The sequence below is a fragment of the Zonotrichia leucophrys genome, chromosome Z (genome assembly GCF_028769735.1).
Source record: "Zonotrichia leucophrys gambelii isolate GWCS_2022_RI chromosome Z, RI_Zleu_2.0, whole genome shotgun sequence".
Taxonomy (NCBI): domain Eukaryota; kingdom Metazoa; phylum Chordata; class Aves; order Passeriformes; family Passerellidae; genus Zonotrichia; species Zonotrichia leucophrys.
In genome coordinates this window covers 71894054-71921061 of record NC_088200.1, presented here as the reverse complement: position 1 = coordinate 71921061, position 27008 = coordinate 71894054, and the positions used below count along the sequence as shown (strand labels likewise).

General features: G+C 39.4%; 1 protein-coding gene across 1 annotated transcript in view; it reads left to right on the top strand.

Moving 5' to 3' along the window:
- The window catches only part of RHOBTB3 (Rho related BTB domain containing 3), a 28447-nt gene extending 2096 nt beyond the window's left edge, over window positions 1-26351 (top strand). Inside the window, exons 3-12 of the mRNA XM_064735856.1 lie at window positions 5987-6179; window positions 8634-8785; window positions 9599-9710; window positions 10489-10857; window positions 13092-13204; window positions 14744-14855; window positions 16954-17127; window positions 18310-18476; window positions 19616-19712; window positions 22865-26351. Of these exons, the coding sequence (XP_064591926.1) occupies window positions 5987-6179; window positions 8634-8785; window positions 9599-9710; window positions 10489-10857; window positions 13092-13204; window positions 14744-14855; window positions 16954-17127; window positions 18310-18476; window positions 19616-19712; window positions 22865-22980 (1605 nt within the window). The 3' untranslated portion in view covers window positions 22981-26351. The remainder of the gene's footprint in view (window positions 1-5986; window positions 6180-8633; window positions 8786-9598; window positions 9711-10488; window positions 10858-13091; window positions 13205-14743; window positions 14856-16953; window positions 17128-18309; window positions 18477-19615; window positions 19713-22864) is intronic.
- Window positions 26352-27008: the final 657 nt, after the last annotated feature.

Sequence of the window (27008 nt, the reverse complement as noted above, 5' to 3'; positions counted from 1 at the left end):
GGAAACAGCACAGAACAATTCAGGATGTTGACAGATAATGCCTCAAGCCATATTCTGCATGGAAATGGGTCCTGTTTCATCTTACCAAAACACAAAGGTGGTGGTGTCGTGGGCCCTGCAGTATTTCAGCCTCTAATAGCTGAGGCCAAGAGAGATTTGTATTTACCTGGGATTTGTACCTCATCTAGATTAAACCCAAATGATTAAGGCAAGAGAGTCCTAGACATGAACTTGGCAGCTGAGTACACTGATAGCTGTGAGTCTCAAAACTCAAGGGTGCCCAGCTGTTCTTTGTCTTCCACAGCCATGACTCTGGAAAAGCAGTGTTGATGTGGTTTCACTGAGTAGAGTTCCACAGAGAGTGGGGGGATCCTTTTGCACGGCAGATTGTGGTGCAGTTTAATTTTCTCGAGTTTGAGCCTGCTGCTGCACCTGTCTGTCAGCCCAGGATACTGCTCAGCCTTTTGAGTCTGCAGGAGGGTCCGCAGCTCAGGTCTCTTTGGGAAATCACAAAGGTAAATTCATGTTTGCCAACATGCAAACAAAGATAAATTCATGTTTGCCAACATGCAAACAAAGATAAAATCACAAAGGTAAATTCATGTTTGCCAACATGCAAACAAAGATAAATTCATGTTTGCCAACTTGCAAACGAGCATGTTGTGAGCACCTCTCCTTCCCCTGGCAGCTGCAGGGTGCAGGAGGGAAATGCTAACTCCGGGGACCTTACAATGTCACAGGGCTGTAGAGACAGCAGTGGAACACCACACTTTTCAAAATCTGGGGGCAAAATGTCAGGGTTTCCAAGGCCAGGTTGCTCTTTGTGTGCGGCTGTGTCTCGGGGTGTCCCACTGTGGTTTGCTCTGGCAGAGCTGTGTGCAGGGGACAGGAGCACAGAGCACTGACATCATTGTAAATCATGTGGCCTGAAAATGTTTTCTCAAAAAACGCAAACCTAGGGTAAGAGAAGACATAAAGAACTAAGGAAAACACATGTGTGCTAACATCTCTGCTGAATACTGTGGTTTTAGTAGCTGATCAGTTGCTAATGTAGCCTTAAGCTGCTCTATAATAAGGCATATTGAATAAGAATGGCCCAGTTTTTCTAATTTTGCAGGGATGAACCTCTCTATGGAGCTAATAACTCAAAAGGAGAAATTCACAAGATGAGTTTTAAGACTTGCTTTGGAAAACACTTCTTTAATTAACAATGTGTGTTAGATTTGACAGTCTTCAGGACTGAGATGCCATTTTATTGACTTACATGTATTTTGCAATTCCACTTTACTCTGAATTCATTTAGGCTTCTGCAGAAAAAATGCAGGCAGAATTTTTAATATCTAATTAAGTGAATCTTCCTCAATTCCAGAATTTAGCATAGTATAGAAGCTGTAATTCATGTTTTGATTCACTTCATTGTAGTGCTGGAAAATAAGTGGCAAAATAACAAGTCCTTTGCAATGCCCCCTACTTGAAGTAACTCTTGTCCTCTCCTCTCTTACCTGGAGCAATACTCAATGGATATGAGAGTGTTTCTCCCCTGGCCTGGGGGTCCTGCTGCCGTTTTTAACTTTTTCTACTAAGACCTACCTGGTTTTGTTTGTTTGTTTTGTTTTTGTGGCTTTTGTTTGCTTTGTTTGGATTTATTTTCCCCATGAGAAACAATACCCCCCCCCAGATTTTTTTAATCTTTCCCCTATTGTATAAAAAATGCTGAGCTTCTAGAGAATTACTGACATCATCAAGCACAGAAATGTTTACAAAAGGGGAATATAGAGCAGCTGGGTTTTGGAGATTGTCTTGTGCTGGGTTAGATACTTGAAGAGGGGGGCATGCTCTGGTTGCACAGAGCTGCAGACCTCCATGGGGCTCACTAGTACACAAATATATTAACTGCAACTTAAATATATTAACCACAATTTTGAGAAGGGGCTCTGTGAAATTTTTTCTAGTTCTCCCTTTCAACAATCTCTTTCCCTGAACCTTTTTATATTTTTTCCTTGTTATTTACTGTACCAACAGGAGTCATCCCTAAAACACTGTGAGTTTTCTTATGTCAGCAATATCATGCATTGTGTAGTTCTCTGTCTTTTTCCTCTTTATCCTTATCCTTATGCTGGCCAGCCTTTACCATGTCTAAAGGTACAGGAATCTGAGCCATGTTCAGATTTTATTTACTATTTTTAGGAATCTAGACATATTACTGCTTCAGTATAAAAATGACAGCTAGTAAGTAACTTTTCATTTTTCAGTATGTCATCCCTTCTCATTTTTAAGCTTGAATGGCTGAAGTGGCAATTTACAACAAATTATCATATCCTGGTAAAAAATACTATTAAATTCATGTATGAGAGGATGACAGAGGCCAATATGATCTTCCTTTGTTTTGTGAGGGGGATGTTTAGGGGGATTTCTGGAGGAGATACTTCCCTCTGTGCTGTAGATTACTTATCTGAGTAAGTTCAGGGGACGAGTAAGTTATGGAGAGTACACCCATAAAATTTGTCCTGCTGTAGACCTGATAAGAAACTGCAGAGGAATCTTAAAATAAAAACAGAGAAGGCTGTGGTGTGTGGTGTGGAGGACATCAGTGTGAAGAAGGTTTTGGTAGTGGAGACTGGGTCTGTAAATGGATTATAGAGAGGGATAATTCTCCAGTGTTGCCAACGCAGTTCTCTTGGATCCTGGGGAAATCCCAGGGGAACATTCCTACGGGGTGTCCAGGCGCCCTTTTCCCCACAGAGTGGTTGGCATTGCTGCTCCCTCTGACCCAGGGCTGGGGTGGTTGGACATGGGGACACTTATGAGCAGCTTTCAGAAAGAGCGTGGGCATTGCAAGGGCGCTTGTGTCAGGAATTTCACTGCCGTTCAGAAAGGCATTCATAAATCATTTTTAACAAAGCAGGTATTGTTGTCTTCTGAGATCACGTGATTTTGTAGGAAAATCATATCTTCAGTGCCTCTGAAAGCTTTATTTTCAACACTGAGTCTTGAGAAGTATAATTTACTAATGGCAAGAATGTGTTATGAGACACTTAGAATGAAGGCAAGCAAGGAAAAAAATGAAGATTTTTCCTAGTATGTCCTGAGTGGAACAGCAACAGAAGTATAATTAAAATTATAATTATTAAGGTCATAATAAAATGACCTTAGCTGTACAGATACTTCTTCCTTTAGCCAATGTCTGACTTGTGAAATGGAGCAGGAAACATGATGAGGAGTAGCTGTTACAAAAATTTCATACATGGAACCTGAAATTAAGGTTATTCCTGAATCTGAATGGCTGTTCATCACCTGATGACATTCCCCCTGTCATTTTTACATTAAAGTTTCTCTAAAAGCAATAATGAAGGAGGCTCTAGATGCTCTGTCTTAGGGATGTGTTGTGCAAAAAACCCATTGTCAGAGATATTTCTGGAGGATTTTCATGGCACATGAGATTTACCTCAGTTCTACCCCTGAGTGAGTGGAAAACAATATATCAACATACCACAAAACCAATATACAAACAATATAAAAATATATATATTAAATTCCATAGGAAGTTTCCATAAGCATTTTTTATTACTCATGCTTACAGCTGTGCAGTTGCAGTGTATTTGTGCACCTGTGCTCTACTCTTTGCTTATGATACCACCCATTGTCTCCAATCTTGTAGAGATGGGCAGGTGCAAATCTGGGCTGATCTTGAAAATGGTCAGCTGGAAGGAAATTGCAAAGGAACAGATGTGCTTTCTGTCTGCCAACAGAACAGAGCAAATAAATAGCCCATGTTATTTTTGGGGTTGTGTTGTATTTTTCCTTTAAACCTTTGTTGTGTTAAATGCATGCAGCTCTGTTAAAAATTCCCCATTGAGATCTTCATCAATTAAAGCTTTCCCTTGAAAATTCTCAGTTTTTGCCTGCTTGTGTCATCACGTTCTCCAAATGTCCATCTAGATGGCTGTCTCTAAGCACTGTAGCTGGTAGTCCTACTTCTAGAGGCGCTAAATGTGCATTTATGTGTAAATGTTATGTCATTAACCGGGCCTAAATGATTGTATTAAGTGCTAATTGACACTGTCCTTACCCTGGATTTCTAATAGTCTCTAACTGAGTTGTCTCAAAAAAACAAATATCAGGAGCAGTGCACTTGACCTCCTCTATTGTCAACATGGTTAATCATGTGAGAGCTATTCCTGATAAATTGCTAATTCTGGTTTACTTATTGCAGAACAAAAGCTTCTATTACAGGCATCAATGGGAATGTGTACTGTAATTTATTTCCTGACTTATTTCTTTGTAAGGTCAAGACCTGAATTGGGAATGATGTGAAGCGACACTTTAGGCAAATACGCGCTGACTTTGACTTCCATCAAGGTCATGCTACTTCTTGTAGTTAAGAGCATTGCAGCTACCTCACCAGATTTCAAACAATGACCCTTTTGAAGTGGTCAAAAATAATTATGTTGACAATGCAAGCCATGCCACTTGTTGATATTACTAATCTTTTATGTACTTCACTCCCCCTTGTAATGCTCTTATTTCTGTACTTGCTTTACAAAAGTCAAATTGCTCCCCACTATCAAACTTTTGAGTTCTGCCCTTTTTTCACTTTTTCTCTACTCATTTATTCCTATTTTAACACTGTCTTTATTTCATTACTGCTAATTTCCCTTTTTTTTCCCCTCAATATCCCAAGTTCTTCTAGTTTTGCCTCACATGCTATGCAGGGCTGACATAGAATCACAGAATCCCTGAATGATTTGGGTTGGAAGGAACCTTAGAGATCATCTCATTCCAGCCCCCCCTGCCATGCTGGGGACAGGTTGCACAAACATGTGCTTGGGAATTGTTAGCTCTTTCCTGCCATGCACAGGAACACCTTCCTCTAGACCAGATTGCTCAGAGCCTCATCCAACTGGGCCCAGAGCACTGCCAGGGATGGGGCACCCACAGATTCTCAGGGCAAATTCTGCCAGGGCCTCGCCATCCTCTGTATAAAAAATGTCTGCCTTATGTCCAACCTAAATCTACCCTATTTTAGTTTAAAACCATTGTCCCCTGTCCTATCCCAACAGGCCCTGCCAAAAAGTTTGTCCCCATCTTTCTTACAAGCCCCCTTTAAGTACAAAAAGGGCAAAAAAAAGCCTCTCTGTTCTAAGAGGCGATAGTATTTCGGGTCATTGGGGGTTTTCTTCAGTTCTCTGGACCACTTCCAGACTTCTCTCAAGAGTTTTCAATTCAGCATACATTCAAAGCCAAGGCTCCCCTGGTATTTATGAGCTACCTCCAGGTGAAGCAGAAATTGTGGAATCACATTCCATGACAGATACACAAGTAATAACTGTATATTGCATGTGGATACAGCACAACTGTAAATGTACAGAATATCAAACAGTTTTAGAGGTTAAGTCCTCAGCACAGAACAATGAAAATTTGAATGTGAAATTGAAAAAGAAAGTTTAGGTATGTGATTTAAGTCCTTATCCTGAAGACATTAACACCTGGTGAAGCTATCTAGAAGCTCTAGTAACAAAAGTCACACTGAATTAGTAAGTTTGTATTTAAAAGTTCATAGGTACATAGGATAATTCTCTGTAACCCTTTCTCTAAAATGGTGTGATTAATGTTTTTGTATGTGTTGCTGAAAACATCTACCACTGAAGGTGTTTTTATTTCCTAAAGGAAACAGTTTTAAAGTTAAGTAATAAAGCAGCAAAGATTCTTCTGAAAAGAGTATTCTCTGATAAACCCTATTTTCAATTCTTCTGGCAGAACTCCTGAATTAATGGAAAATATTTATGATTTATTATAGCAAACAACTTGCTCTCCAAACAAGGAAATTACAAAGCAGGAAGTCTGCTCATTGTTGCATGTCTTCAAATAAGATCTAATCAGACAAAAACAATTATGTAGAGTTTTTCATTAAAAATACAGAATATTTCATCTTTTTCTTTAAGTAAGTCAATTCTTGATTGGTGGTTTTTTTGTTTTTTTTTTTTAGGATATATTTGACAGTGACTGGTACACTTCCTGCAGGCTCATTGGAGGAGCTGATATTATTGTGATTAAATACTCTGTCAATGACAAGACTTCATTTCAAGAACTAAAGGACAGCTATGTGCCAATGGTGAAAAAAGCACTAAATCACTGCTCAGTTCCAGTAATAATTTCTGCTATTGGGGCAAGGAAAAACGGTATGTATCCAGCCTCCTGTAACAACAGATAAAATCTCATTTGGAAGTTGGGTATAATGTAATTTCAGTAGAAGCTGGCTGTTTTTCCAAGCTGCTAACAGAAACAATTAGTCTGTCAGGATGACAGTAATATGCACATGCATTTTGGCTCTCTAGACTGATGTGCTGGCAAGAACACTGTGCTTAATTAACCTCAGTAATGATAGGCAACCTATCCTTCTTTGACCTTTGCAATGACTCTTCTTGTGAAGCCATCACACATGAGGATTAAATCTAGTAATTTGGATAATGCAACATACATTTGGGTATAAAGTATCTCTAGTGTATGAGATTAAAATTATATCCAGCATTCTGCAAACACTGGAGAGTGGTTGGGAAAAGCCTTTAAATTCTCTGGGATTTTCTTCGTAAAGCAATAAATGAAAACCACAAGCCTGGCCTCTCTTTTACTTCATGATACTTTACTAAAACAAGTGGTTCTGAGCGTCCCTCCTTTTAATGAGTAAGAGACATGATGAATGTATATGTAGACATTTGTTTTGTACTGTACAGAAAAATATTAATCCATATGAAGTATATCCTCTGTGGATGATCTGTGTTGCTAAGGTCTCCTCATAAACCTCTTAGCTCAGTGACAGATATAGGACAGTTAAAGAGCTGCATAACAGTTAAATATTTATTTTCTTACATTTAGTAATTCAGTGATCATGACCAAGAGCTTTCATGCTCTGATATATACAGAGCATGATGCTTGCTGGCTAACAGGAGTAATAAATCTCCCATTCTAAATGCAAGGTTTTGGTAAATTGTTATTATTCCCCAAGTATTTCCTTACACTTTTTGTTTAAGATGAGGATATCACCAAACTGAGTGACTCCTCTAGTGGTTATTTTTTTCTTTTCCACTTAGTTTTTTTTCTCTCTTCCTCCCTAAGTAATGTGGCCATGAGAGACACCAGGCTGGACCTCTGGGTTTACCCTGGGACCTGTCAGAGCAAACTGCTGTGCACACACAGAACCCTTTTGTTTCTAGGAGGTATTTGTGAACACAGCAGTTTGCTCATACAGATTACTAAGATCTTAATCCTCTGTAGTGGTAAATGTTGATGCCAAAACAAATGATTAAAAAAAACCCAGAAAAAGCTGTTTTATTATGTTATCCATAGGTCTAGGCAGAGGACATTAGCGGGGAGCACGCACAGCACATTTGAAAGCACATCCATGGCTGGCACATTCTTACTGTCATTAAGCAAAGCTGACCCAATGTAGCTGGAAGATTTTTGTCCGGTTTTCGGCTGTTTGAAGGGCCTGGAAAGGCCCGGAGTGGCCTTGGGGCAGCCCGCGTATCAAAGGACGAGAAGAGGCTTCAGTTCTTCTTTCGGTCTTTATGTTTATTAATTGTTTATCTAAAAGATGTTCTTTCGGCCCGACAGAGATCTGCTCAGCAGTCAGCCATGAGCACACTCTCCTGCCCTCCGGACAGTCACCTATCTTTATACCCATAGTTACGTGTACAATATTTATCATTTTTCCCCAATCCTTTTTATTCTTATTGTCCGGTGCACTTTCAGTAATGACCAATCCCAAAGTGCCACCATCAGCACAGAAGATGGAGGAGAAGAAGAAGAAGAAGAACAGGACACGCCCCAATTCCTCCATCTTACTTCTCTAAACCCCCCTGTACATAAATCCTAAACCCTGTGTCTCACCCTCTAATTAACTAATCCCTTCACCATTCACCCCGGTGAAGTCCTCCTATCCTCATACAGGTGTCGTCTCCTGTGTAGGATCAAAGTCCAGCCACCAGACACTTCTGGCAACATTCCAGGACTCCCGAGCCCCCCAAGGGTGGTCTTGGTGACTCGGCACCTCAGTCCTGAGGTGCTGAGATCCCACAGATTTTTAACATTGAAATGGCATAATCTTAAAAGTTCGTATTTTGTGTTTTTAAAAAATGTATGTGAAATACATGTAGATGAATCAGAACCTGCAGTACATACAAACCCATCAAAGGTTGGTCTGAAGTGGAAATTTTCTTCTTTCACTGCTGCGTGTGCTTCCTGCATGGACAAGCCACAAGAATTCAACAGATTTAAGGGTGACATTCATGAATGATAACACCTGCAGGCTAGTACAAGACCTGGGCATGCAAAGCTATTGAGCCAAAGCCAAATCTGGCATCCATAAGTCTGGCTGAACTCTTCCAACTTAACAAAATCAATAAAATAATACTAATGTAATGTATACAGTGGTTTGTAGAGTGACTAGTGTTTTGAATTGATTAATATGAAGTTGGGTTTTTTTCTGTCATTACAGATTTCTCACTATAAAATTCCTATGTTTTCATTTCCCTCTTTGTTCTCCTATAAGTAAGATATCTTTACAGTTTTTTAGGAATCTAAGAATTCTGCATTATTTGGCCAAAATGGTTATTTTCCATGACTTTTTACCCCAGGAGTGCCTTGCACCTGTCCCCTGTGCACTTCAGACAGGAGGAGCTGTGTCACAACCTCTGAAGGAGTCCAGCTTGCGAAGGAACTCGGAGCCACTTACCTTGAACTGCACACCCTTAATGACTTCTACATCCAGAAATACTTTGGAGGAGTGGTGAGTGAGAATCTGCAGCTTTGGAAGCAGGGTAGAACATGTGTGAGGTGCTTGGCAGATGTGAGGGCTTCAGAGAGCCAGGGGAGGCACACTCTGGACCCTTCCACCAAGTGTCGAGTTCCCACCAAGGCAATATTCAAGTTAGGTATTAGAAAGAAATTCCTCCCAGTGAGGGAGGTCAGACAGTGGGACAGAATGGTCCAGGGGGCTGTGAGAGTCCCATCCTATCCTTGGCAGTGTTCTTGGCTGGGTTGGAAGGGGCTTGGAGCAACCTGATCTGTGGAAAGCGTCTCCATTGGAAGAACTCAATGGTCTTCAAGGCACTTTCCAAGCCAAACCACTCTAGGATTCTGTGAGTCTATGGTGCTATCTGAATTAGGAGTACCAAGGCTGCTCTGGTTTTAAGCAGGAAGATTTAGGAAAGCTATTTGTCTCATTGCAGTAAGTTTTCGTTTTGTATTCTTGTCCTTTTATCTTGCTGGCTAACATCCAGCCGAATTAAGCCACTCCCCAAGACAGAATTAGCATCTTAAGAGGTCGGTAAATTGAATATCTTTGTATCTGTCAGTTCTAGGAAGATTAAATACACAAGAATTAACCACAATCATTTGAATAAATAGTCTTGTAAATTGTGCTAGTTCTATCTAAATATGTATGGTAGCTTCTCAGAAATGAGTTTTGGTACTCTCCTGGATGACTGGTAATAGTGTCAGCAGCTTTAGCCCTGCATACAGAGCCTGTTATACCCCTAATTTGATGTATAGGTTGTTATTAAATAATAAGGGTTTTTTTTTTAAATATTTCTTGTCTTAGCTTGAATATTTTATGATCCAAAGTTTGAATCAGAAGTCATCTGAAAAAATGAAGAAAAGGAAAAAGACGCAGAAGTGCCGTCGAGTCCAACCACCTCAGCTTGAACAGCCAGGTGCTCATTGATATGTGGTCTCTAGTATAATTCCTTATGTGTGTCACTTTCTTTGCACAATCAGTATATTTTACTACATTTTTTAGTAACAATTGTTACTATGAGCTGTGTTATCTATTATTAGCTGTTGTGGTTATGTTGCATCACCTTTTAGTGATATTTTAATTTACTTGGGGAGAGTTGTATGGCAAAATATAACATCACAATGGATTTCTGGTTTATTTTAGGTATAACTAATAGAAATGGTTTTCTGGTGGACTTAAGAAAACATGAATTGATAAAAGCTTTACATAAAGTCTTAGCACACAGATTAAAAAAAAAAAGTTGTTAGAGCATGAATTATTACTCTACAGGATAATCAGATAGTGTTTTTGTTTGCTGCAGATGAAGCAAGGGAGAGAACTACGCACCTGTATGTGATTTCTGAGCATCTGATGCATTTGCTCAGTGAAAGAATTACTGACAAGTAGTTACCTATAAACCTGTAGTTGTCTCTTCTTCCATGTTCTAAAAATTTGCTCAGACCTCTTAGATTTGGAATACACAGTGAAAGTTTCTTTATAGTGTAACTTTCTATAGAGGGTTCGTGAAAGGACAGACACTTAATATTTAACTGTTTCTTAACTTGCTTACTGTATTAAGTATTTGAATATCTTGAGTATTTTGCTCAAGATATTCAAACAGCATATAAGAAATATTCTTATTGAATATAATATCCTGTGGTTAGCACTTGCTAAGGTTGCAAAACTTAGGTTTTACAGCCTGACTTCTTTTGCAGAAAAGATGCCGATCCTAAAGGGCGAAGCCTCGCACTACAACGCAGACCTGCACAACCTGCTCTGCTGCTGCCAGTGTGCAGATGTGGCCTTCTACCCCGAGGACCTCAGCACGGTGGTGGAGGCTCACAAGATCATCCTGTGCTCCGTGAGCCACCTCTTCATGCTGCTGTTCGGGGTGGAGAGCCCGTGCGACGTGCACGACGCCTCGGCGGTGCAGCTGGCTCAGAGCCTCTTCGCGGTGCAGCCTGGGGATCCCTTCCCCTCCTCGCCCCGGGCTGTCCCGCCCTGTGTCCCACCAGTCAGGGTGGTGGTGAAGGACCCTGTCTTCTGCTCTTGTCTCCCAGATATCCTCCACTTCATTTATTCAGGTACCTGCTGGGAACAGATCTGGCAACTTGTTTCCTATTGTCTCATGAAAGAATGTGTAATTGCCCTAAGGAACGTGGCTTTGCTGTTGCTAGATGATGTCTCACCTTGTTTCCACATCTATTTTATCCCTTGCGATTACCATGCACAATGAAAACACCACCACCTATAACAAAAATTAGGTTAGTTGTCATTCCAGATTTAATGGGCCTAAATAAAATTAGTCCATAGGCTAACATCAATAGCATTCAAAATTTTGCCAAAACAAATTTGGAGTTTGAGTCAGTTTCAGATCTTAGGCTTTTAAAATATTGTAAATGGTTGCATGTTCTAAACACAAGGGCAAGAGTGCAGAGTTGCTTAAGAAAACTCGAGTAATTTTTATTCTGAGTATGGTGCAGCTGAAGAGAAAACAGTGAAAAAGTGGCTGGACTGTGGAGACCTCTGAAGTGTTGCATGAGTTCTGCTACCAGCTGGTACAGTCTGTGACCTCACCTACTTAAGGCCAGCTATCAAAATGGCACTGATATTTGTTTAACTTTTCAGATGTTGCTTAGAATTACTCAGCAGAAAGATTTGGGTTTTATTTCTGGAAGTAGCTAATGCCTGTTTGTTCTTTGTAAAATATTTTTCAACCTGTCAGACAATCTTTCAGCTTTCAGTTGGAGATTTTACATCAAAGACTCTTCTTTCCAAAATAGTAACAAACATAAAGAATATATGAAGCTTTTCACTGAAAAAAAATCCATGAATAGATTATTTTTTTTTTGTTCTTATTTATTTGAGCCAAGGATAGGGGATGAAAACCAGATTTTCAGCAGGTAATGGATAAATACAGTATTTTTAATTCAAAGACTAATTTAATAATTTGGGTTGGAAAAGACCTTTATGATTATCAAGTCCAACCACTGACCCATCACTGCCAAGCCCATCACTTTAACTGTGATCCCAGGTGCCACATCTTTGAAGTGCCTCCAGGGATGGTGACCCTACCACTGCCTTGGGCACCTTATTCCAGTGCTTGACAACCCTTGAGGTGAAGAAATCTTCCTGATACTGAATCTAAACCTCCCCATGTGTAGCTTGAGGCTGTTTCCCCTTGTTCTGTCACTTATTACCTGGGAGAAGAGGCTTTCCCCGGCCTGGCTACAACCTCCTTCCAGGCAGTTGAAGAGAGCAACAAGTTCACCCCTGAGCCTCCTTTCTTCCAGTCTAAATATCTTTGTAAACATCTTCATCTGTTAACATCTACAGCTTAGGTTTAGTGCCTTGTGTGCACTAATTTTCCTTTTTTTACTTTCCTTCATGTCAGCCAAGGAGCTGTGAAGCTTTGCAGTTGCAGGCAGAGCTCTGCTTTATGTTTTGGTGCCTCTGAGAGGTGGAGGCGCTTGAGGTAGAGGCTGAGAAGGGAACAAATAATGAGTTTTCAGATTTTCAGGGCTGTGACATGATGCCCATGAGGTTATAAACCCTTAACCAGTGTGGTACAGATGGGAGATAATTGAGCTGAGGATGCTGTGTGCTGTAGATGCTGATTGAGCCTCTTGGCAGCATCAGCTGTGCTGAGTGGGGCTTGTTACTGAGCTCGATCTATTTCTGTCTCATTCTTTTCCTAGGTTAGAACTGAAAGTTACCACAAAACCCCACTTTGCCTCTGAGACTTACCCCAGCAAAGTGCATGAAGATAAACTATCTTTGTTTTCACTCTCTTCGTTTTTCTAAGAAAGCTATTGATACACCTCAGGGAATGTCATGGCTTTGACTGCAAAAACAAGAATAACAGAAATTCTACTGCAAACTTTGTGCTGATTTTAGCTGTGAGGACTAATAATGTAGCTGTGCATTAAATTTTTCTGGTTCCGACCCCTACAGAACAATGCAGCTACCAGCATGAGCAGAAGCTAAAAAATTTCTACAAATGTTGAAACATGAAGGATTTTTTTTTTCTGAATCTCTACCTGCAATTTGTAGTGACTGAGCTGGGAGGAATGAATAGATTGAGTGTGAAAGCAAGTGAGATTTTATAGTCTGTTGGTACTTGGTTACACTATAAAAAGTACCATAGAAATTTAGTGTGCAAAAATTGCATTCTGCCCTTCCTAAAAGCAAAGATCAGGCTGATTTATGTGCAGGCCCCCTACCATTTCTGCAGGATGTGTTTGGCAGTGATGCCATCTTTCCTCTGCCTGCTGAGGCCTGCTGATTTATAATCTGTCTCCTCCTGGTTTTGTGGTAGGTGCTTTCCAGTGGGAACGATTAGAAGAGGACATAAGAAAGAAGCTGAAGGATCCAGATAAAACAGAAAATGTGCTTGAGAAAGTTAAATGCATCCTGAAAACTCCAGGAAAGGTACATCTAACTCCCTTGGGTCACCATTAGTTACTTAAGTTTTTGAGAAATTGTTTTGCAGACAAGGTTTTCTTGTCAGTCTTTGTTTTAAAGTCACTTTGGATTAAAGAGCCTGTACTTTTTCATGCTTTCAGTGAGTAGTTTGCAGGCACATACACAGAGATCCTGATGTAACATGCAGAATTAATGTAATTGGTAAAAACCACACAAGCAGGTATTCTAAAGGGATTACTCATATTCACAGCTTTAAACATTGTCTGCCAATATGATTATGTGTTGCTAATTCCCATGTAATAGAGGCTGCCCAGGAAAGATTTGCTCCTGAACATAAGCCAAAAGTTGGGCTTCTGCAGTAGATCCAGAGGGGGTGGTTTCTCAAATAAATGCTGTGATGTGGAAAGCTGTCTGTAGCTCAATATATTTTTTTCGGTAGAACACCACACAAAAAACCACCACACATATTTTTAAGTTAATAAAAAGTCACAATGTAGAATTAGTTTTAATACAGAATTCGTTTTTACAGACATTTTTTCTTGGAGCATATACATTCCCTGATAATATAGAACTTGCACTAATGATTTCTGTTGATTTAGAAAGGAAAACCTCTCAGATTCTCTAGGAACAATACAATATAGACATCAAAAGGTTACTGAACTGTTTTCAGCTTATGACTGCTTTGTTTTGGGCTTACCAGCCCTTAGTGCCCACAGCTAAAACATTTATAGTTTTTGGCCGTGGAGAGCCTGAAGACCTTTAAGATAGCAAGCCTGAGCTATTGTAGTTTCTTTTATTCTTTTTTTATGCTTTCAGGGTACTCTTATTTCTCATTCAGGCATTTTTTTTTTTAAGTCAAAAAGAAGGAATTGTGATTTGTCTTAGTAAAACTAAAAATTTTATAAATTTAACCTTTTAACCATAAATTCAACCTCATCTGAATTTCATTAATCAGAATCTAGTGACACGATTTTAATATAGTTCCTTTTATCAGCTTTAGATTACACTTTTAAGGTAAGAAAACCAAAACTGAGAACTAATTGTGAGCACTGGGTTTTGGAGGGCCTTGACACTACCAGGTTATTGAAAGAGGAGTCTGTGTTCCAGCCTGTGAGCTCCCTGTGCCTCTGTGGAGGTGATTCCAGGGCAATATAAACACCAAACTTCCAGCTGGAGTGGGGTGGATGTGTGTCCCATCCCTGCTCCCCCCAGAGCCCTCAAACCCCGTCCTGCTGCAGCATTGGGTCTGCACAGGGAATGTCTGCAAAGGCTGGGACTCCAGAAAACTGGTGAAGCCCAACCTGCCTGCAGGGGCTGGATGGGGGAGGTCAAGAATAGCAAACTTTGGTGTGACTGTGAGGGACAAGAGACCCCTCAGAGCTGCTGCACTGCAGGGAATAGGAAATTAGAAGGTAAAAGGTGATTGCAGAGGAATGCACATGCCAGAAGCTGTTGTTTATTTTCCCATAAAAAATTACATCCCATAATATTTAGTTCTGTGGGCAGCCACACATGACAGTGTTTAATTACCGATTTATTTTTCAGCTAAACACTGTAAAGGACTGCAAGTCTCACCAGATAAAACGGCTCTATAATACTTCTCTCAGGCTATTCTTTAACACACCTGTGCTGGCTGATGTAATCTTCAAAATACAAGGTACAGTACCACTTGGCATCCATCCTTTACCCTCTTTCCCCTCTTCAAGAATGTGGGACATGGAGGTGACCATGGCATCCAAACTAAGGAATTATGAGTGCTTTGCTGTCATTGTGGAAAGCAGGGAAAGCTTATCCCTGTGGATGCCCTGCACCATGGTTCATCTGGGCTCAGCCTATGGGAATTCCCTCTCCCTGATTGACATTATTTTTTATTCTATTTTATTCTGTTTTGTTTTACTCCAAATGTGCTGCAGTGTCAGGATTCAATGTTTTGTCTGGAAATTAAATATGTTCATTGTTACAACGAAAGATGCAGTGTGAGAAATGTGTTGCATGCTTTTGTAAGAATAAGAATGAGATGGTTTTTAAAAGCTAACACTGTTTCTTTGTCCATACTCACCCTTCTTGCAGAAATGACCGTCTAGAATTCGATAATTATTTTCAGATGTATATTTCAGGGACAGATATGAAGCATTAGCTCCTCAAATATAAGCACAGGTCAAGGAGACTCTAGATGTTCTGTTTAACACACAGAAAAGACTGCACAAAAATATCATTGTAAAGGAGAGGAAAATACTGATTTTGACCTCAATGACATGAACAATTCACCTCAGTGTCCCACTCCTGAGAGAGTCTTTGTGGGAACCTGACTCCTTTTGCAGCCTTTTGCAGCTTTCCCAAAACCCTCCAATTTTATAGATTCCCACACAACACTATATCTTTTACAGAAATAAACCCCAAATATCTGGGTTGAGGAGTATTTTTAAAAAGCATGCTTATCCACTAATAAAATGTGAACTGTTTTTCCTAATAATTGATACATCTTCCAATTTTTTTTCTCAAATTCATCAATCAGAGCAATTGTATCAAATTTATATAACTACTAAGAGAAATTGAAGGCCCTAATCTTAACCAGACAAACAGATTTGTAAGGTTTTGAGCAATTCCTTGGATACTTAGCATTGCTTTGAGTTTTCTAGCTTACAGAAGTATGGAAGCCAGGAAAAACTGGAGCCCATTGTGTCTGTGTAGAGACACAGAACGTGATTGAACATCTTAATTAGTAGATGAGTATCCATTCACAAGCACATATAGGACATATAACATGAAGCTTAGACATTTTGAAAGTGGAAGTACAGGAGGTAGAAACAGAACAAAAGACAAAAAAATGCCAGAAGGTTTCAAAAAATTACTCAGGTGTCAATGTTATGATTAAAGACATACTTGAAACAGTAACTTCTTTGTAAGTGTGTGCAGTATATTGCATGTGAGTTGATCTGTTTATTATAACTTTGATTAAAACATTTACATCCAACTCTAAATGCTCATTTTGGGTTTGGTTGCTGTCCTGACTGGCACTTGCTTGGCGCTTGTTGCACACTGAGCTGGACTCTGCAGCCCAAAAGGCCTCTGCCATCCTGGGCTTTTGGCCTCTCCACATCTTCCAAAGGCTGAAGGAAGGCAAAGGGTTCACTTGTAAATAATAGAAAATGAATAAATTTCTGGGAAAATATCGTCAGTGATTTTTTCATAAGACAACCATTCAGGAAATTCACTTAGGCACAGTATTTAATCTAGTTAAATTTATACTTACTGAACTTAGTGGAATTTCATCTGGAAAAATTTGCTTTTCTCTGCTTTGTATGGTCATTCTATACAATATCATTTACCAGCAGGGTTACTGGTGCACATAAACGACTCTTCATAGAATCATTCAGGTTGGAAAAGACCCCTAAGATCATCAAATCCAACCATTAACCATTTGCATAACAATTCAAAACACTGCATATTTATGAAATGGGCTGGAGGTCCAGTTTGTGTGGACAGATTTATTCTATTTTGTCTATTCTCTGTTGGTTTAGTCTATTGCATTTTGGCTTAAATAATTCTTTGCTTGTTGATTTTGTTTTATTTTACTATGCATTATTCATCCTAACTAGTATGGAGTGACTGAGTTGTTAGTAATTGTCAACTTTCAACACTTAAATCATGTTCAGTGGGGTGAAGACCTCCTAAGAAGACATGAACTTTAAACTGAAGATCTTTCTGTGTTATATAAAATCATTGTATATTGATTTTTGTCTTGCATCCTGCAGGTGCAACTGTTCCAGCCCACAGGGCAGTTCTGGTGGCTCGCTGTGAGGTTATGGCAGCAATGTTTAATGGTAATTATCTAGAAGCAAATAGCGTTCAGGTTCCAGTGTATGGGGTTTCCAAAGACACTTTCCTGTCCTTCCTAGAGTACCTTTACACTGACTCCTGCTGCCCAGGTAAGGAAACTGTAAAATACAGTTCTATATCTGTAACTCATTTTTTCACAGCAGGGCATGGATAGAGAGTAATGTAGCAGCGCGTATTTGATTGAAAAATACCAATATTTGAATGTGCAATGTCTCAAGAAAAATAACATTTTTGTATTGTGCAATAAAAAAAGAAATCCGTCCTATAGAAGTAAAATAGAAAAAATATTTCTAAAAAAATTATTTATTTGCTTTGTGCTCACATCACAAGACTCAAAGAAGTTTCAATTTAATTTCTGATCCATTATAATATTTGTTGTTTTTTTTTTTTTTTACATTACAGTAATACTGCTTTCTAGTCTGGATTCTGTGTTAAATTTAAAAGTTGTCATTTCTTGAACACACATATAGCTGAGTGTATTATAAACAAGGCTAAATTGCAGGAATATCTTATTTATACACAGGGTTATCTTATGTGTATGTCTACCCAGAAAAATATGCCAACAGGAGTGTTTGGCAAGAAAAATTGAGCTAAAATATTCTTTACGTCTCAATTTTTATCTTTCTTATGAGAAGAAAATCTGAATACTAAATCTAAAACATTATTTAAATTTAGCTGATTTATCATGATATAATGAAAAAATGATATTGTGACATGTATTTTTGCTTTTGTTTTATTTTGAAATAATTATTCTACCTTATTCTTAGATATTCCATGTTTCTCTTTTCCCTCCACCTAACATTTCCTTGTTCATCAGTTTAAAAATGCAACTACTGTGCTATATTAAAAAAAAAAAAAATTGCTCTTTTTTTTGTCTTTGGACTTTTGACTATATTTTCTTGCATCATAAAAGTGCTTTTCTGAAAGAGAACTTAGCTAAATACACTTATTCCTTCTGAGTTACTCTAAATAAATCAGCAGCACTTGACTCATCACCTTCAAGATCCACCATATTGACAGCAGTTCTTTATACCCATCTGCCAAAAAGTTCTAAACACATTTTTTCTTCTTAATTGAAAAGCTTATCTGGAAAAATAAGGTGATACAGGAAAAAAAAATTTATAATAATGAAAAAAATAAAACAAGGTGATCGCAGGAGTCTGATATTGTGTTTGTTGTTAGGTATTTAAAATTCAGCTTGGTGAAAAGTAGCTTTGATCATCTTGTCAGAAAGGTAAAATACATGTAACTTGTGTCTTCTTGTTTTTTAGCCAGTATTCTCCAGGCGATGTCTCTGCTGATCTGTGCAGAGATGTACCAAGTAATGAGACTCCAGCATATTTGTGAACTTTACATCATCACGCAGCTCCAGAGCATGCCTAGCAGGGAACTGGCTTCCACAAGCCTCAGTATTGTTAGCTTGCTCAAGAAAGCTAAGGTACTTGCTGTGTGTATATCAAATGAGAATATATATGTTGACTCCTATAAGTTGTTTTAAAATTTTTAAAAATATTAAGAGGAATTTCTGTTCCCAAGGAAACGTGTTGGTGTAAAATCTGTTTATTAGGATAACTGGTAACTCAAGGGTGGCCAGAAGAAATCCTTCAGCCTTTAATTGCTGATTATGCAGTTACCGAATCACAGAATTGCCTCTACCACTGTGCCCAAGCCTGCTCCAGAGCTTGTCAACCTTCACCATGAAGAAAGCTTTCCTGCTATTCAACCTAAACCTCCTGGCACAACCTGAGGCTATTTTCTCTTGTCCTGTCACTTTTTATCTGGGAGCAGAGACTGACCCCCCAGCTGTCCACAGCTTCATTTCAGGGAGTTGTAGAGAGTGATAAGGTCTCCCAGAGCCTCTTTTTGTTCCAGGATAAAAACCCCACCTCCTTCAGCTGCTCCCCTTAAGATTTAGGCTCCAGACCCTCTAGTCACACCCTCATCTGTAGAATTCCTTTTATCATGGACGCACTGCAGTAATTCAATTTAATTACAGCTTCTTCCAGGAAAGGTGGGTTTTAGGCAAGTAAAGATGCGCTCACTCGTCTTTTAGACAAAAAAGAAAATTATGTGGTATGCAGGTGACAAAGGAGTTCCAACTGCATAGAATATTGAGAGAAATGCATAGAAGAAGGAAAAGATTAGATGCTTAAAAAAGAGAGACAATAAAGACAGGTTTGGAAAACAGAAGAGGAAAGTAAAAACTAGATTGAAGGATATTGCCTTAATCAAATAGGATTTAGTGCAGAAAGAGGAGACCACAGAACCAACATGACACATTCCTTCCTTCCTTCCTGTGAAGTTCTGTCTCTGTGCAGATGTCAAAATTTCCAAGATTCATGATACCTCTGGGTTTTATTTCTACCCCTGGGAGAGGGACTTTGTTGATTTGTTCTTGGGTGTTCACCTGTTTATGTATTTCCATTAAATTACTTTTCTTTCATTATCTTCTATAGTCAAATCTTTATTTAGTAAATTGCTTCACAATGGAAACCAGAAATATTTTGACATGTGAGATGTGGTTATATTTTAGACATGATAGCAGTAAGAGGTTTTTTGTCTTCTTTTTTCCCACAGTTTCACAATTCTGATTGCCTTTCAACTTGGCTTCTTCATTTTATTGCCACTAACTACCTCATCTTCAGTCAAAAGCCTGAATTTCAAGAACTTTCAGGTATTTTTCTGTTCATTTTGAAAAGACAAATGTTTTTATGTTTTGCTGAGATAAAAAGTGATGTTCAGGATAATACCATTTTTGCATGAGAAAATAATTAGGGTTTCTCTAGGATATTCCAGCAGGATGTTTCACCACCCTGGCATGGGATCAGCACAGAGCATGACACAGCCAGCATTGCATCACCATTTTTATGGGTCCTGTTCCTACCCATAACTGAATTTGCTGGACCAGTTTGGTCATTGTATGTCAACCCCTTCATATTATCATGCTAATTTAAATCAAGTTAATGGGTCATTTTTGATACCTCTTCAAGTGCTGGTTTTTAAAGGGTCTTCCTTTAAGAAAGTAGGATTTTTATAGTATGCTCCAGCAGATCTTATAAAATTAAAAAATTATGGCCCATTCAAGTAAATAAATCCACCTTCTTCCAGGGACCTGATATTTATTTTTCCAAGCATTTGTATTTGTTTCTGGTAGTGTAACTAGAATCTTTTGCTCATTGCCTGTGTGATTGTCATTCACCCTGATGAGGGGTGCATCTCTTTGACCTGTGGCACCTCATCACCTCGAGGTTCAGGACAGCAACACAGCAGCAGGCAGCAGCTCTCCCAGGGCTTTCCAAGACCCGAGACCTTCACAGAAATGCAGAATTAGCTGAGTTGGAATAACATACAAGGTTCACTGAGTGCAACTCCTGCGTTTGCACAATGCCATCCCCAAGAGTCACACCATGGAGCATTGTCCAAAAGCTTCATGAACTCTGTCAGGCTGGTGCTGTGACCACTGCCCTGGGGAGCCTGTGCCAATGCTGAAATACACACTGGAGGAAGAACCTTTACCTAATCCAGCCTAAACGTCCCCAAGGAGGTCTGAACAAAACTTCAGGCCATACCCTTGGAGTGTCTGCCCCTCTTTTTCCTGTCTGCCCCATGTTCTTCCCCTCACAGGGAAGTTGCAAACCCCACTGAGGTATCCCCTCAGTCTCCTCCAGGCTGAACAGACCAAGTGCCCTCAGATGCTCCTCACACAGCTTCCACTCAAGGCTCTTTGCTGCCCTCCTTTGGACACTCTCTAATCGTTTTAATGTCATTTTTACACTGTAGTGCCCCAGTCTGCCACGGACTTGAGGCAGTGCCATCCCAGTGGGCAGCAGAGCAAGACAATCCCCTCCCTTGCCTGGCTGGCCATGCTGGGCCTGGTGCCCCCAGGACAGGAATGTCCCTCCTGGCTGCCAGGACACTGCTGACTCGTCATCGACCAGGACCCCCAGATCCCTTTCCAGGGCACTGCTCTCCAACATCTCATTCCTCAGTCTGTCCATTCATCCAGGGTTGTCCCATCCCAGGTGCAGAGTCCAGCACTTTCCCTTTTTGAACATCCTATGGTTGGTGATCACCCAGTCTTCTAACTCACTGAGGCCTCTCCGAAGGGCCTCCCTGCCTTTGGGAGTCAGCAGCTCCTCCCAGATTTGTAGCATCTGCAAACTTGGTCAGTGTCCTTTCCATAAGTCTTCCATCTGGGGCACTTATGAAGATGTTGGAGAGCACAGGGCCAAGGATGGAGGCCTTTGGAACCCCACTACTGACAGGTCCCCAGTCTGATGTCCCACCAGTCACTGTAACCCTTTGTGCCTGACCTGTGAGCCAGCTGCTCACCCTTCACATGATGTGGTTATCCAGCTCTGGGCTGGACATTTTGTCAAGAAAGATCCAGTTTTGGTGAGAAACAGTACCAAAAGCTTTACTGACCTGCAAAAACTTTACATCAACTGGCTTCCCTTGATCGGTTAGGTGGGTTACCTTGCCATAGAGGAAATCAGATTTGATTAGCAGGATATTCCCCTGAGGATTGCAGCCCTACCTTGTGCCCAGGTGAGGGCAGTTTGCCTGCCCTCAGGCTCTCCCAGCTGTAAACTCTCTGCCTTCATCTGAGGCCCTCAAGGAGCAATGGATGCAAGCTGACTCTGGAATATCTGGGGTTAGGGGGATGAAAATGCATCTTTCTGCAAATGCAGAGAAGAGTAATCTACATAATATGGGTAAAAGACTTTATGTCAGTGATTAAAAACTGTATGCATTAAGAGATTAATGTCTTGCTGGATTCTTAGCTGCACTCCTCACCTTGCTTTCTGTACTGATCTTGAGACAAACTGTCTGGTTTATCTCGGCTGTTTGAGGGGCCTGAGAAGGCCCGGGGTGGCCTTGGGGCAGCCCGTGTATCGAAGGACGAGAAGAGGCTTCAGTTCTTCTTTCGGTTTTTATGTTTATTAATTGTTTATCTAAAAGATGTTCTTTCAGCCGAACAAAGATCTGCTCAGCAGTCAGCCATGGGCACACTGTCTGCCCTCCCGGGCAGCCACGTATCTTTATACCCTTTGTTACGTATACAATATTTATCATTTTTCCCCAATACCATCTATTCTTATAACTCGGTGTACTCTCAGTAATAACCAATCCAAAAGTGCCACCGTGGCCAAAGAAGATGGAGGAGAAGAGGAAGAAGAAGGAGGACAGGACACACCCCAATTCCTCCATCTTACTCCTCTAAACCCCCCTGTACATAAATCCTAAACCCTGTGTCTCACCCTCTAATTAACTAATCCCTTCACCATTCACCCCGGTGAAGCCCTCATCCTTGTCGTTTCCTGTGTAGGGTCAAAGTCCAGCTACCAGACACTTCTGGCAACATTCCAGGACTCCCGAGCCCCCCAAGGTGGTCTCGGAGGCTCAGCATCTCAGGACTGAGATCTTGAGATCCGACAACAAACTACCTGCACAGGAATTGATATACCCTGCTTTATAGTTCTGCAGTATAAAAAAAATCCTTGCATACTACATATGACTGTTCTCTAAGAAAAAAGTATACTCATCTTTAGGAATATCTCTCTGTTCTCCTTAATAAGTATTGTATTCATTTTTTCAAAAAAACTTTTTTATTACTAACTTAAAAATAAGAAAACATTGTGTAATAACTCTTACCGCTGTGCCATAGTAGAGCTCAAAGCAAAACAGGCAGCACTCACCTTTACTTTTGTAGTTGTATTTATATCTTTAATGGTTTTTGTATCTATTTTAAAATACTTTTTATAGCCTGTGCATATGTGCTCTCTGCTGCTATATTACATTTAATTCCTTTATTTCTTTTTCTAGTGGAAGAGCGCAATTTTGTTGAGATGCACCGATGGCCTTCAAACTTGTACCTGAAGCAGCTTGCTGATTACAGGAACTATATCCACTCCCAGAAATGCCACTGCACAGTAATGTAAAGAGACTGAGTGCATACAAAGTACATTTCAACTGCAAAATTTCAGATTGGGGATTATACTGAACAAAAAAACCATGTCAAGAGTGAAACCTGATGCTCACCTCCTCTGGAAATTACAGACATTCTTTGTTTCACTAACAAATCACTCTAATTTTTACCTTGAAGCATTGAGAAATGTATGTTGAAGATTAATTTTAAGCACAATGACTTCATATTCATGGGGATTAAATGTATTACAGGACAGTGCCGTGACTGGCATCTGCTCCCCTTTCTAATTTCCTTTTTGTTTATTTTATTGTTTTTCATGGTTATTTGTGGCTGCTAAACTGAATCTGACTGGTTTTGTAAATCTGTGTGTCATAGAAGCATAGGAGTACAGTAGCAGTGCAGGGAAGCTGAAAAGCCAGGTCATAAGTTCTTCATTATACTTCAGGATGCAAAACTTTTCTGCAGCATTTGTTAGTTCACAATATAACAGGTAGGCTTAAGAAGCATTGTAGTTACTGTTAATTTATTACTCCAGAGAAAGCCTGTAGTTCTGTTACAACCCTATGAGTACATATTTTAATTCCAGAGGAATGCCTATGCATCACGGTATTCTCTAGTGCCTCCAAATATCTAAAGAATGACATAATTTTTCCTGCCAGTAGGTAGGAGAAGAAAACCTGTTTTCACAATCTGCAGAACACCTTTGTTAGTCTGGCCATATTGTATTTTTCCCCATGAGGAATAAAGAGAGGGAAAACTATGTATGCTCAGAGCATATCTGTATGGTACTGATGGACAGGGAAGAAAGGCAGCGGGGTCAACAGCCTTTCTTGGGGTTTGAGCAGAAAAACCCACTAGTAGTAGTGGCTTTTTTGGGAAAAGTGTGTCTAGTAATCATAGTCACCACAATAAATGTTAGATATGCTGGCCATGACAGGGGCGACCCTCACAGATTTGGGATGTTGGCTTTTGTGGTGGGACTTGGAGCTCAAACCTCCCCAGCAGGGACTCAGTTCAAGTTTAGTTGTCATCGTGTGCTCGTAAGCTACACCGTGTGAGACAAACCTAGCTGTGGATCCTTTCTGACACAAGAGAAAAACCCAGAACATTATGACTGGCATGATCCTTGCAGATGCTATTTATCATTTTCTTGACCAAAACAACTTGTCATGCTGCTGACTTTTCCTGAGCATAGGTGCTTTTCTAGAAGCAAAATCTAATCAAGGAACTAAGCACCTCATTATCATTCTTGTTCTTTCAATTTTGGCTTTTCATCTGCCTTTGTAATGTGGTATGTAGCCTGAGACTGTGGCATTTCTACCACATCAAATGTATCTGGAAACTACATCTATGAGAAGGTGTAAAAACAAATTACTGGAGCTGAATCTTTTTTTTTTAAGGTATAAGAATTGTTATATTTTTCAATACCATTTTCTAGATAAATTGTTCTTTTCAAATTCCATTCTAGAGTCATAGAGATTTTTTTTTGGTGATACTTTGCAGAACTTGAGAGGGTGTTTCCTTCCCTATTTTTCTATACACACAAAATAAAAAAGAGTTTATGATTCAGCTGGCTGCTGCAGACTCAAAATTCCAAGGCTCCTTTTAGGCAAGAATGATTTTTAAAAAAAAAAAAAACCCTGCATCTGCACATCCTAAAGTTATTTAAAAGATGAATAAACTTATATACATTTTGCATATAGGGAGCCTAAAATCTAGAAAATGATAGTGCTTTTTCAGGATCATGAAAGAAAACTGAAATTATTAAAAAAAAAATTAGTAGGAAAGTAATATGTATGGAACTTACACCTGAAAAAGTAGTTTTTATAGTTATATAGTTATTAAAAATTTAAGCAAAAATAAAATTACTGGATAGATATTAATAAAACTGTAAGTTCTTTGAAGCCTAAAGTAATGAAAAAATTTGTGCATACAGTTAAACTACAGCTTGTCTAGATGTCTGATAGCATCCTTGGGTGCTTCTACCAGAAGTCAGCTCAATTATCAAAAGTAGGGATTAAGTGCTGTATACTGACAACCTGTGCAAAAGTGACACAAAAGCTCTGTGAATGTTAATCTAAGTTTCATGTAGTCCTGCATTTTTAATATTTTGAAAGCTTTCCCAGTTTTTTCACTAGGAATTAGTCTGTTGCCAATGATTTCTGTGTAGATAACACATAAGAAAGTACTGGTTTTAATATCTGTAAATGTTTTATAGATATTTAAAAATAGGCTTAGTGGAAATATGAACACTTTATATCCAAACCAGAGAATTATTTTGCTATTATGCATTTTAGACAGTGATAGCCACAGGTTTTATACAGACAAGTTAGGCAGTATAAAATATTTAGTATTTATTCAGAGATTCAGAGATTAATGCTTACTACTGTTCAGACAATAAACCAAGTTTCCATTTTACTGTGTATCCCCATAATGCTGCCTGTATCAGGTGCAGTTGTGTTGTACTTGCAGACATACACCATCTGATAAATTTTAAGTCTTAGAAGAAATCTTACTAGACATTCTTACTTTCATTCTGAAAGATGATTTTCTGTGGAAAAGTATGTACCTTAGAGCTATTTTTAAACCTGTTTTAGCATTTGGAAACATGACTGTAAGTAGATAATGATGCTTTGTGAGTTGCTATTCTTAGCTGGTTTTAGTGGGGGCTTTAGGACTGTATCCATCACAGATAGTCAGGAATTAGGGAAGTACTGAATTTGGTATTTATTTAAAACTGTGTATGGCATAAAGTAAAAACTGCTTTGATATAAACCCCCACCTTATACTATGGTATAAAGTAAAAACCAGGAACCAATTGGAAAAAAAAAGGTTATTTAAGGAAGTGGTTTTTGAAAAATAGAATGTTTTGGGAATGCTTCCACTGGTTCCAATGCCTCCCAAACTCCCCTGGCACTGGCAGCACTCAAATGAAAGAAAGAGATCAGTGGTGAATTTGGATGTCCCTAGGCAGTACCTATAGCATTTCAAATTATATATTTAGGCTTAAGTTTTAGACTTAATTTTTGCTATCCTATATATGTGTGTTCTTGTCGCAAACTAGCACTAAGCTTTATAGAGACAAAAAAAAATCTTTTCTGCACTAGTAAGGTTTTCCACATGATAGTCAGAAAACCTTTGCTATTGTTCTTAATCCATGGTGGTGTTGATTTGAAAAAAAAAATACACAAAAACAAAACCAAACCAAAACAAAACAAAAAAAAACCCCACACCAACCTGTTAGAAAAAAATAATAACTATTTTATTAGGCATGTCCTGAAACACTTGTATGTTTTTCTTTTAATGTACCCTGACTAAATTACACATTTTTGGATTGAATGTGTAAAAATTTTGATACAAAATTAAAAAAAAATTCTCCTATCAGTCTTATGTGATTACTTATGGATCTATATTAACATACTTGGCTGTTACACTGGTGATATTTTTTGTAGCATATTGGAATCATAGAACCATACTGACTGGCTTGAGTTGCAAGAGGACTTAAAGATCCTGTTGTCCCAACACTCCTGTCATGGGTAGGGACACTTGTCGAAGGAAGGGGACCAGGACACCAGTTGGTTCATCACAGGCCCTCAGGTCCGGCCCGGTCCCAGTCCCTCAGGTCCTTCTGGTCTAGTTTATTGAAGAAAGTATCAAACACTTATACAGCAAATAATAAGATTATGAATATTCTGTAAGCCAAGCAATCTATTGGTTAAACTATAGCATTAACTCATCCTCATTCCTTAGGGGTTACATCTCTCGTTTCTCATGTCTCTTTCACTGTTTGTTATTATACTACAGCTAAGCCTCAAGCACATGCTATCAACACAGATGGTTCTATTAGTCATGGTTTTGTACTTTTCCATTTTCTAGCAGCTAAATTCCCAACAGACACTTTCCACTAGACCAGGCTGGTTAGAGCCACAGCCTCACTTTGGACACCCAGAACCTCAAGGGAGCACCCACTGAGCCACAAGAGCAGCACTGAGCACTGATGGAAGCTGCAGGCAGTGTCTCAAAAGCCAGAGTGTGTTCAGG